Below are 11,947 nucleotides of genomic sequence, written 5' to 3'. Positions count from 1 at the left end.
TCAAATAACCAATTCAGAAAACTGGTGGCATGTCTACCCCAAAAAAACCAGATGAATATCTTCGTGAACTAGCAACTCCAATCCTAAACATTTAAGAGAAATCAGTTCGCAATGCCCTTTCCTTAATTACCAAAACCTAGTAATCATCCAAATATCCATTAACAGCAGAATGGACAAATACAGGATAAACATGTAATGAGTAACGAGATCATCTGTTGCTATACACAATGGGCATGGGACCCATAATATTGATTAAAAGAAGTCCACTTGAAAAAGAACAAGACTTGCCTGATTCTGATTTACACAAAACTAGGCAAAATTATTCTGAGGTGCTAGAAATCAGGACTGTGACTACCCTAGAGAGGGAGTGACTGGAAGACAGCACATGTTCCACGACGACCTGGCTGGAGGAGTGTTTACTCTGTGACGATTCAATGGAAGTGCGTACTTCACATGTGATTACTTCTCTATACTGATGATGTAGTTCAAATAAAAATAAAAATCCTAGGGAAGCTCAGCTCTTCCCGGTATGGGAATGGCCAGGCCAGCACTTTAGATTTCCTATGGCAAGTTCAAGAAACAAGCCAGCAATGAAGTGAAAGAATTTGCTCTCTTCCCTGAGAATTCTAGAACTTATCCATAGTCTGCTAAACCCAAATGACAATATAAAAATTTTTCAAAAAATGCTTATTAAGGAAGAACATTAAAAAAAAAAAAATGAATGACCCTCTCTACCTAGTTTGCCTGGGGAAAAAAAAAAATCAACCAGCAGCAGATTTGGCAAAGTCCTACTCTTCAGTGAAATGGCTCTTCTCTAAACTAAGCAGGGTGAACTTGCTGGTCCTCTGTCCTCTTTTCCTCTTTCAATGAGTGCTGCTCCTTTGTGATCTGGTGATGTGGGAGGAATTCTGAGAACCAATTTTTTTGTTTGTTTGTTTTTTGGGTGGTTTCCCCCCAGCCCCGCTCTTTTCCCCAGTGGTATATGATAGGAATCAAAGGACCAGTTATGCCTGAGTACTTAACTGTACAGCTGACACCCCTCCCTCAAAATTCCACTCAGTGTCCAACTTCACTTCACAGAAAATAGATCCAGCTCAGGCCCAAATCACCCAACATGTTCTAAACATAATCACTTCTATATATTCCCAAGCAAAGGAGTGGCTGTGGTCCCTACCATTCCAGCTGAAGCTCTGCAGAGTATCCCTCAGGAGTTTGCATTCCCGATTATACTTCCAGGCCTCCTGCATTACTTCGTTCAGCTTCTCATCTTCATTCTCTCCTGTAGGTAAGGATGAAGAGGAAGTTGCATTTTTTCCTGCACCATCATGGAATTTTAGTGTCAGAGGTGGGATAACATAATATCCAACTGGTTGAGAAATGATGACTACATGTGCAAAACCAGCAGAGAAAGAAAGACTTTACTGCTAGTTCCAACATCAAATGTCAACTACTTCTGGTCACTGAACTCTTCTACTTTGACATCCTCACACAAATGCTCTGATAGCTTTAGAGTTCTTAGTATTGTGGATGAGAAATAGACTGTGACAAACCCTGTCACTAAGCAAATAAACCTGGTCAACCTAAGGGAAAACAAGACTGGGTGGGCTGCCTTCTTTCTCTTAGGTCCATTCCTTGCTTTGGAAGGCTGAGGCACATGTCACAAGTTCTCTTAAAAGCCATGAAATCAAGGAAAATAGGTCACCTCAACATTTTCTGGCCTAACAGGTAAAGAATCTCACTCATCAACTGAGAATACCTTTCATATCACACTACCTTGAGGGAAAGAAGAACATACAGAAAGCAAGCTCTTACATGCAGGAGGTCATGTGCAAGTCACTCTGTCTGTGACCCGAGTAGCAGCAAGGACTACTTCTAAATGAGGGTGGTGGTCTCTGTATTCACAACCTACACCTAATCCTGATCCTATCCATATTTTCATTCTCCATTATCTTTACTCTGGGCCCTTGTTATCAAACTAAGATAACACAAAATTCTACACCTGATGCTAAAAATTAAGCCTAAATAAAAATCTCACGGAAAATGAGAAGAAGGGTAGAACTTAACCACATTTCTGAATTTCCACTGTTCACTCTTTTCAGTGGGCACAGACTATATAATGTGCTCACTTTCTTGTAATACAAAGATGAAACAGATAATCCAAATTACACATCCTTTTGACATGCATATACACATAGTGTCCATGTACATGCACACACACATACATAGAGCATTAGTAAATGGTGTGACCTTTACCAGCCTGGGGGAGAATACACTGGGCAATCACGTCTCGAAGCTTTTCCAGGGCAACATTTGAATCCTCAGCTCCATTCTCATGGCCATGGATATAAAGGCCGTCCTTGGGCTTGGTGCTTTAAAAGTTTGGGGGAGAGGTGAAAACAAGGTGAAACCTCAGAACCCGGCTCTGCACAGACATTAGGCTCTGCACAGACATTAAACACAAGCTAACAGATTTTTCAGATCAATATACAGTGTGTCCAATTACTGATACAGTTTAAAAAACATCCTCTTTACCTCTAAGAAACAGAGAAAGGGCAGACCCCTGGCTGATCTCTTAGCACTCAGACACACCAGCCAGGAAGAATAATCAAATGAAATAAGCTCAGTTACCCAAGTAACTTCCTCTTCCTTAGAATGGGGTTGTTCACTGAGTGCAGGGGTTTGAGGCTGACTTTCAGATCCTGGATTCTCATGTTGGCCAACTGTTCGGCATGAGCCTGCTGGATCCCTGCAACCACCGCCTGCATGTAAACACTGTTATCAGTTTTTCACAGTCATTGCTGGGCACCTGAAAAGCCAATCTAAGAAAGCAGGAAGGAGAAGCCCAGTATGTCAAGGCAACTGTACTCTTAGGCTGATGCTATCTGAATTTGGACAAGGCAGGACTCTTCCTCTAGATCAGTAGGGCCCAGGGAACAGCAGGCTGAACAAAGGACACACAACAGCTAGTCATTCTTTCCTGGCAGTGGAAACAGAGATAAAAGTAAGAAATACAAAGGCTCATCATGTTCGCAGCTATAGATATGAGCAAATGTGAAGGGAAGTAATGACAACCTCAGAAGAAAGGCTGGCCAGCTGCTGGCCCAAAGGCTCACACACTGGCCTGTATTCACTGTGCCCATGGTGTAGTCACCTCCCTCAGTCCTGCATGCTCAGAACTTCGAGCATGGCCAAGCATAAGGGCAGACCCTCACCATCTAAGGCCACATCCCAATGGATAAGCCCATCAGTTGGTTTATAATGAGAAATAACAGCTATAGGGTATGGTGTGTTCTTTTTTAATTCCCCAGTTCTGGGAATGTTAGGGAAACACTCCACCACTGAAGTAAATGACCAGCCATTTCTAATTTTATTTTGAGACAGGGTTTTGCTAAGTTGCCCAGCTGGCCTTGAACTTGTGATCTTCCTGCCTTAGTGTCCCAAGTAGCTACAATTACAGGTGTGTGACACCACTCCCAGCTGTATTATCTGAATTCTAAGGAAAAAAAAAATTGGACAACTTTAAAAAGTAGCTCCTTGGTGAGCAGGCAGTAAGATCGTGAACATTTCAAGCTTATTTAAGGGCATCGTGTACTCATGACTGCCTCCTGCCTCATCATCTACCTCCTCATCAGAAATGGACCAACCAAAGTGATGGAACTAGCTCCAGGTATCTATGAGCTTAGGCTCCTATATAGGGAGGAGATGGATGCTATTCAACATCCACAGCTCTAAAGCTGACCAACTCCCACTGTGATCACACATCTGCTTTAGGAATGAGAATACTCTGTCACACTGCAATGTCATCTTCTAGGTCTGGCAACTTCTCTTTCTCATTAAGAAAATTCTGTATATCCAGATTTGGCTTCTTGTGTGTAGTGACCTGTAAGTAACTCCAGAAGACAATCTTCTCTCCTCATTTCCAAGATCTTGATGAACACTGTACTGTAACTATAACCTCCATGTGGCTGACAACAGAATTTAAGCAATTCTTTTGGACTTTGAACAAACCAAACCATTCCTACATAAGTGGCCGTATTTAAGCCTGGAAGATAACCACCCATAAATCAGAGATGCCACAAAACTCTCTTCCTCTTTCAGCTCTCCATTTTCTCCCATGCTCCAGATAAACTCAGCATTTTTTAGTTCCATTTACTTATTCTTTTTCAAACTTCAACTCCATCCCTTTGAAGCTGATAATTCTTAAGACTGTGTCATTGCTTTGGCCAGCCGCTCGGCCACATTCTTGTCCCACACTATACATCTTATTCATTTGAATGTCCCTCTGTCACCGAAAATAATATCTAAAGTCTAAGAGACTCCACCTCACCAAAATCAGCCTCCTTCCTCATTTCCTTCTGTCAACAGCATGACCTCCCAAGCTAGCTGCTGTCTCTTTTATCTACTCAGTCAGCAAAAACTAGAAAATTTTCTTCACAGACATTGAGCCACTCCTTCAGTTTCTTCATCACTGCAGAAATCAAAGTTTAGCATGTCTGCAAATTGGACTGACTCTCTGTAGATACATTCCCAGTAGCAAAGCTCTTTTCAAAAACCCACCACGGGGCTAGGGTTGTGGCTCAGCGGTAGAGCTCTCACCTAGCATGTGTGAGGCCCTGAGTTCGATCCTCAGCACCACATAAAATAAAGATAAATATTAAAAAATAAATATTAAAATAAAACAAACAAACAACAACAACAAAAAAAAACACCACCACGGCCAGGCCTGTAATCCCAGGGTCTCAAGAGGCTAAGGCAGGAGGATTATGAGTTCAAAGCCAGCCTCGGCAACTTGGCAAGGCGCTAATTAACTTAGCATGTCTTGCTAAGTGAAGTTAGCCAATCCCAAAAAAACACATGCTGAATGTTTTCTCTGATTTAAGGAGGCTGATTCATAGTGGGGTTGGGACAGGGAGCATGGGAAGATTAGACAAAGGGAGGGAGAGGAAGGGAAGGGGCAGGGGGGTAAAAAAAGATGTTGGATTGATTGGGGCTGGGGTGGTGGCTCAGTGGTAGTGTGCTCGCCTAGCATGCATGAGGCACTGGGTTCAATTCTCAGCACCACATAAAAATAAAGACAATAAAGTCCATTAACAACTAAAAAAAAATTAAAAAAAAAAAGGATGTTGGATTGAGATGGACATCATTACCCTAAGTACATGTATAAAGACACAAATGGTGTGAATATACTTTGTATACAACCAGAGATATGAAAAATTGTGCTCTGTGTGTAATATGAATTATAATGCATTTTGCTGTCATATATAATAAATTAGAATAAAAAAAGTTAAAAAAAGACCCTGTCTTTAAATAAAAATATTTTTACAAAGGGCTAAGGATGTGGCTCAGAGGTAAAGCACCCCAAGTTCACTCTCCAGTACCCTTCCCACCGACCTCCCCCCAAAAATCCACAAAGCCTCTCAGTTACAACCTGACAAGAACTAAAGCCTTGGTTCTGTCTTCGTGCAGAACCCAGCCCTGTGACACCATCTCACCAATGTCTCACTGCTGAGGCCAAGACACTTTTCCCAGTGGCACACTTTAGTCTCTAACTTTTTGTTCATCTTGTTCACTACATGTGACACACTGTCTACTCAAGCTCCAAGGACATCTCATGCCTGCAGCTGGGAAACAGCTCAGAAAGTGCCATACAGTAGGTAGTAATTTACGCCTTCTCATGGGGCAAACTGCACCCCCTTTAGAGATGTTCTCTTTTTTCTGAATTCCCACAGCACTCACAGAAGATGGAATAGGCAGAGTTCTCATATATTGAATGTGCCATATTCCATGAGCCCAGGCCTTACCTTCCAACCAGTCTTGTCTAAATCCCTTGGGAAAAGGTATCTTATGGGGCTGGGGTTGTGGCTCAGTGGTAGAGCACTTGCCTATCACGTGTGAGGCTCTGGGTTTGATTCTCAGCACCACATTAAAAAATAAAAAATAAAGATATCATGTCCATGTACAACTAAAAATATTTTTTTAAAAAGAAAAGGTATCTTATATTGCTGTGTGCCCCCAAACCCACAGGCAGATATGGAGGACGTTCCTTTGAACATTCCCGTAGTGTACATTTACCAGGCCTGCCTTGGACTGGTGTTTTACAGAAAGAAATACTTTATTTCACATCCTGATTTTCAGGAAACCAGACATGTTCTTCTGGAAACACGCTTGCCATTGTTTTGCCTTTATCTCCTCACTGGATTAAGCCCAAGCTTTCCTTCTCAACACAGCCTCCTCAGCCAACAAAATAAGCATCATTCAAAAACTTATGCATCAGGGCTGGGGCTGTGGCTCAGTGCTAGAGTGCTCACCTAGCAGATGAGAGGCCCGGGTTCAATCCTTAGCACCACATAAAAACAAATAAACAAAATAAAGGTATTAAGGTATTGTGTGCAACTACAACTAAAAAATAAATATCTAAAAACAAAACAAAACACCTTATCCATCATCAGTTGAGCAGAAGGTAGCACGTTATCCAGGGCCTCGGTGGAGTTGAGCCAGGGGTGGTCCAATACTCCCTCAATGGTGAGTCTTTCCTCTGGTTTGACCTTCAAGAGCCTGTGGAGAAAACACCAATAGGGCTGTCATTACACATGGCCCCAAAGGAAGTATAGGAAGTTTCTAGGTCTGAGGTCTGTCTCGAAAAAGATCTGGCTTCTTCTGATTTTGTACCCATTCCTGCAGGCCTATGCCTTCTATCTGAAGGAAAGGAGGGGGATTCTAGGCCCCAAACACCAGGAACTGTTCCATGAATTGTCTTTTCTGTACTAAAAAAAATTGAGAAAAAAAATGGTATAAAAAGCTTAATTCATTGATACTCTGGACTGTGTCCTAGAAGTCAGTGGCTTCCTGAGACCTTGAATCCCCATACTGAAGTTTCCAGGACAATGGGTTCTAACTTAGAAAAAAAACCTAAAGTATTCTTTTAGCTGCTAATAGCTACAAAATTAGTTGAGGAGTCATGTAGTTCTGAAAAAGCAGGTTGCTACCCATGATAAAACTCTTAGATGCCATCATGTGACAGACATGAGACACTCAAAAGCTAAAAACTGCCAGGCATGGGGCTAAGGTTGTGCCTTAGTGGTAGAGTGCTTGCCTAGCATGTGTGAGGCACTGGATTATATTCTCAGCACCACATATAAATAAATAAATAAAGGTCCATCAACAACTAAAAAAAAAAAAATGGCACAATGGCATACCTATAATCCCAGTGGCTCAAATGGCTGAGGCAAGAGGACCGTGAGTTCAAAGCCAGCCTCAGCAACTTAGGCCCTGTCTCTACTATAAAAAAACCTGGGGATATGGCTCAATGGTTAAACACCTCTGGGTTTAATTCCTGGTAACCCCCCTATCCCCCCTCAAAAAAGCTAAAAATCGAGCCTCTGAAAAGGTGATAGCACCATGTGCTCACTTCTTCTACCTCCTTCCCACTACACTGTCACAACTCCTAGCTCACCTCAGCATGCTCCCTGGGCTCTCTGTAGCATGACCTCCTTCCAACTACACATCCTGCTAAATGTCAGTCTGGACAAACAAGCCTAATTGCCCTTTCATATTCTCTGCAACCTTCTTCTGGAGCATTCTCAACAGCTTCAAATTTCTAAAAAAAAGCATTATCCAAGGCCAGAAGAAAGATAATCAGTGCTGTTCCAGGGATCAGAACTATAGTCTATAGAAAAGTGGCAAAGAACCAGAGAGGACACTGAGATTTTGGTTTAAAAGTTGGGTCTCCATAGTGGGGCATGTTAAGAAGATAGACGGAGACTCAAACATTGCCCCTACCCTCCTAAAAAATTTTACTTGCATATTTTAGAAGATAGTACCTCTTTATAACACAGAGACTCCCTAACCAACAGGGCAAGCTCACGTTTTTCCTCCCCTATATTGGGGATTGAACCCAGAGGTGCGTCACCACTGCTATACTTCCATCCCTTTTTATTTTTCATTATTCTTGAGACAAGTCTTGCTAAACTGCCAAGGCCGGCCTTGAACTTGCAATCCTCCTGCCCCAGCCTCCCAAGTAGCTAGGATAACAGGTATGTGCCACCATACTTGGCACAAGTTTATTTTTGAAAAGGTGTAATTTCCACAGAGGAATGGCTGCACCGTCAGGAGACAGTAACCCTTTAATACTTCCCTTCATCCCATCACAGAGGAAGAAACTGAGACCAATAGAGGAGAAACTGCTCAATAGAGACTGAGTGCAGGGGGAACACCAGAACAGTGTTCAACGCCACAGGCAGCGACTCTTTCAGCAAACATACTTCAAATTTAGGTCTGTTTCCTTTAATTCTCCTGCTACCACAGGTCTCTGAGTGTCAGCTCTTTGCCATCCACTCATTACCCCTAATTCTTACCAAATCTTCCCAACTGCAGTGGGAAGGCTGGAGGACAGACTCCAACCAACCCCATGCTGGCATCCAAGGAATGGAAAGCCAGACATGTCATCGCCTTCTGAGCACTCCAGTTCAACTATTGGCATCGAGTCGGTCCCTGAGACTGGCCTACATGCAGGAAGAAGGGCACACCAGAAGGTCTGCCATTTAGGGCCTCAAGTCAGTGCCCAGAGAGACTGACAACAGAGGGACCTGGGTTCACAGTCCTGGATACAACAGGAGGGAGCAAAGCGCTAGTCTCATGGAGGTGAGGGTGCCGGGAGCTCTCCCCCAAGGGCCAGGGGTAAGACGTTTATGGTGTCAAAACAGAAGGACCCTACCAGGGAGACAAATGACTTTTCTCTACCTAGCATGTCCTTGGGCACCACCATCTCTAGGCCTCCTTAGCCTCCTTCCCAGCAGCCCAGGGGCTTACTTTCTCACAACGTCTTTGGCCATCTCTGAGATCTGGCTCCACTCTTCTTCTGGGAACTCAAAACTGCCTGTCATGATCTTTCTCCGCATGTCCTTTGGGATAGTCCGGCTGTGGTGTTTGGAGTAAAAAGGAGGGTATCCACACAGCATCACGTAGATAATCACCCCCAAGGACCATAAGTCACAGCTCTGAAAGCAAGAAAGAAAATGGTCACTCATAGCAGAGACAGACCCCAAAATAAGGCCTCCAGGACAAGAACAGGAAAAACCCTGACATACACAGACTGATACCTCCAAGGATCATTTAGCAGAGACTGAAACAGTTTTAGGACATATTAGGAGAATTAACCTTTCTCTTCATACAAGGCCAGTCTGGAGTCAAATAGTCACTTTTATTCTCTCTGCTAAGGCCTAAGGTCCTATTTGATCCTTGAGTATACATAGGATACTATGCCCCCAGCCAGAGAAGTAATAGATATAAACCAGCTAGCTATGAATCAAGTACTGTGTCACCCTGGGCAGGGTTGAGGGTGCCCAAACAAACAAACAAAAAAACCAGCTAAGATATATGTAGGCTGACCCCAGAACACAGCATAAACCATTTCAAAAAAGCTAAAACAGTTCCACACAGATCAGGGAAGGGCACTAGAAGAAAGAACAGGAGGTCTAAAAGTATTCCTTTGGCCACAAAAGACTCAGCCCATTTCTAAGACCTTACACAATACTGGGGAAAGGTATTAAGAAACAAAGAAAACTGCCACCAACTATCATGTTTCTAGGTATTAAGGTAACCACATGGCCTACAATCACTGCATTATTATTAATACCGAAAGGATTCGATTCTAGTTAAATGAAACTTTACCTGCCTGGAAAAATGTATCTGCAGAGGCTTCTTGAATTGTGACAGAAGAGGTATCTGCCTGAGCAGGGTGACCCTGGGACCCTACCTCTGGAGACAGCGCTCCCTCTCATACCACAGCTATGTGCTGCTCAGAGAGAAGCCTGGAAGATAAGGTTAGCTCAGACACCCTCACCCGAATGGCACCACACTAGTGGGTATTTGTGAATGTCACGATGCTGGCTGTAGATTATTATTTAACTACACAGGTGAAATGAAATCTTTAAAATGACCAAGTTCAAATCCCTCATATACAGATGAGGTAAGTGATACTATAGATTTAAGAATGAAACTAGGATTGTGGTTGTGATTCAGTGGTAGAGCACTTGCCTAGCATATATAAGGCACTGGGTTTGATCCTCAGCCCCATATAAAAATAAATAAAATAAAGGTATTTTGTCTACCTATAACTAAAAATAAAATTTAAAAATATTTTTTAAAAAGAATGAAACTAAATGACCTAACTAGAGTCATGACACTCAAGAGTGGTAGAACCAGAGCAGGTCTCCAGCCTTCTTGCCAACCTCAGTTCCTTTTCTGTCATTTATGTCTAACCTCAAGTTCCCAAGTAGCATCATTTTTTTTTTCCTGACCTACTTAGCAACTTCAAGACACATTTCCAGAGGCCCCAAAGCTCTTGTTCCTTAGAATAGAGATGTTCGGTATGTGGGCTATAGATGAGGAACTGTGATAATACCAAGTAACATGCACAAACACTTGTTGTGTATACAGGACACTGTTCTAATTGGGTATTTCTTATGAGGTAAGAAAGAATGTTTACCACAAATGACCAGAATGCTCTCTAGCACTGGTACCTAAGAAATGATTTCCAATCTCAAAAAAAGCAAGGAACCTTGTCCTTTCAATGTGGTCAGTGGGCTACACAGCTAGACAAATAAATAACCTGACAGGTGACTATAGCCCTTGGTTCCTGCTGCAAAAGCTAAATGAGGGAGTAGGAATGATAGTAAAATGAATCAGACATTATTACCATATGTGCATATATGATTACATGACCTGTGTAAATCTACTTCATGTACAGCCAGATGAATGAGAAGTTATACTCCCTTTATGTTTGATGTGTCAAAATGCATCCTACTGTGATATATAACTAATTAGAACAAATTTTTAAAATCTTTTAAAAAAGACATTCACCAAATAAAAGGATTACTGAATAAATATACATTTTAGATCCCTGTTAAAACAACAAAAACCTAAATGAGTAAGAATTTGATTTCATATTCTTTAGCCAAAAACTTAAATTCCAAATAGTTTTCTGCATTTCTGGCTGCTTTTTGTCTTTTGGGCTGAAATGTGAGAGAGTATGAATGAGACTGGCTACATTCCCAGAGGAGAGGGAGGGGCTGCATCCACAGGGTGAAGAAAAATATCTCCTCCTACCTTGTTGTAAGTGTAGGGTGTTGGCGAGGTAGGTATGATGCCGGACTTCTCCTTCTGATGCCTTCTCTGCGCCTCCAAAACCTGTCAAGTCAGACCAATAGGAAAAATTTACTGAAAATCACACCACTAATGTCCTGCAACTTGAGACAGACTACTGAAAGGCTGAAGAGGGACTGCCAAACAACAATTGCAAAATAACTTAACATTAACAACGTTTTTACAAATCATTTTTCTTCTTACAACCAGTAATTTATCATTCAGATCAAGGACATAAGATCAAATCCCTAATCTTAAGAGACTGTCTCTTCTTTCTGTCAAGGAAACTGATATCACTTGACTTTTTTCTGGGATGTCCTCCATGCCTATGGGAAAGCACACCCACTGGGCAGAAAGTCAAGGCATTTATCACCATCAGGGACTATAACAGTCACACTTGTTTATGTGTTAATGTTCCAAAGAGATACCCCTGCCATCTGTAGGGCAATCATCCTGCCAAGCTCTCCACTGTTCCTTGTAACAGGACCATAGGGTGAGAGGGACAAGCCTGGCAAGTCCTACACTGTTCTTTGAGATAGGAGGCTGAAGCTCTGTGCTAGTGTACTTTATCCCCACATCCAAACCCACTGGAACTATCTCAGTCCCTGTGCCCACTTAACTGCTGCTAATGGTAGATACTGGCAAGTACTACATCTTGGCCAAGGGCTACACTACCACCTTGGGCAACTCTGACAAGGTCACTTTCAATGCCCTCTCCAAGACCTACAGCTCTCTCACTAACAAGAATTCATTGACCATTTTGTAAAGACTTACACTAGAATCTCTATGCAGAGAACTGACCCAG

General features: G+C 42.4%; 1 protein-coding gene across 3 annotated transcripts in view; it reads right to left on the bottom strand.

Moving 5' to 3' along the window:
- Mapkapk5 (MAPK activated protein kinase 5) overlaps positions 1-11,947 on the bottom strand; it is a 38,596-nt gene that overhangs the window by 5,964 nt on the left and 20,685 nt on the right. For 2 of the 3 annotated variants that reach the window (XM_046446195.2, XM_046446197.2), the window contains 6 exons: positions 11,107-11,187; positions 8,809-8,996; positions 6,435-6,555; positions 2,629-2,759; positions 2,254-2,369; positions 1,175-1,279 (listed from right to left, as the gene is read on the bottom strand). In XM_046446195.2, the coding sequence (XP_046302151.1) occupies positions 1,175-1,279; positions 2,254-2,369; positions 2,629-2,759; positions 6,435-6,555; positions 8,809-8,996; positions 11,107-11,187 (742 nt within the window). Of the gene's footprint in view, positions 1-1,174; positions 1,280-2,247; positions 2,370-2,628; positions 2,760-6,434; positions 6,556-8,808; positions 8,997-11,106; positions 11,188-11,947 lie in introns of all 3 variants that reach the window. The other variant, XM_046446196.2, reaches the window with a different exon arrangement.

The sequence above is a fragment of the Marmota monax genome, unplaced genomic scaffold (assembly GCF_021218885.2).
Source record: "Marmota monax isolate L192 unplaced genomic scaffold, Marmota_monax_Labrador192_F-V1.1 WCK01_AAM20220418_F8-fsc00092, whole genome shotgun sequence".
NCBI lineage: Eukaryota > Metazoa > Chordata > Mammalia > Rodentia > Sciuridae > Marmota > Marmota monax.
The sequence above is the reverse complement of the archived record's forward strand: the minus strand, read 5'-3'. Positions and strand labels throughout refer to the sequence as shown.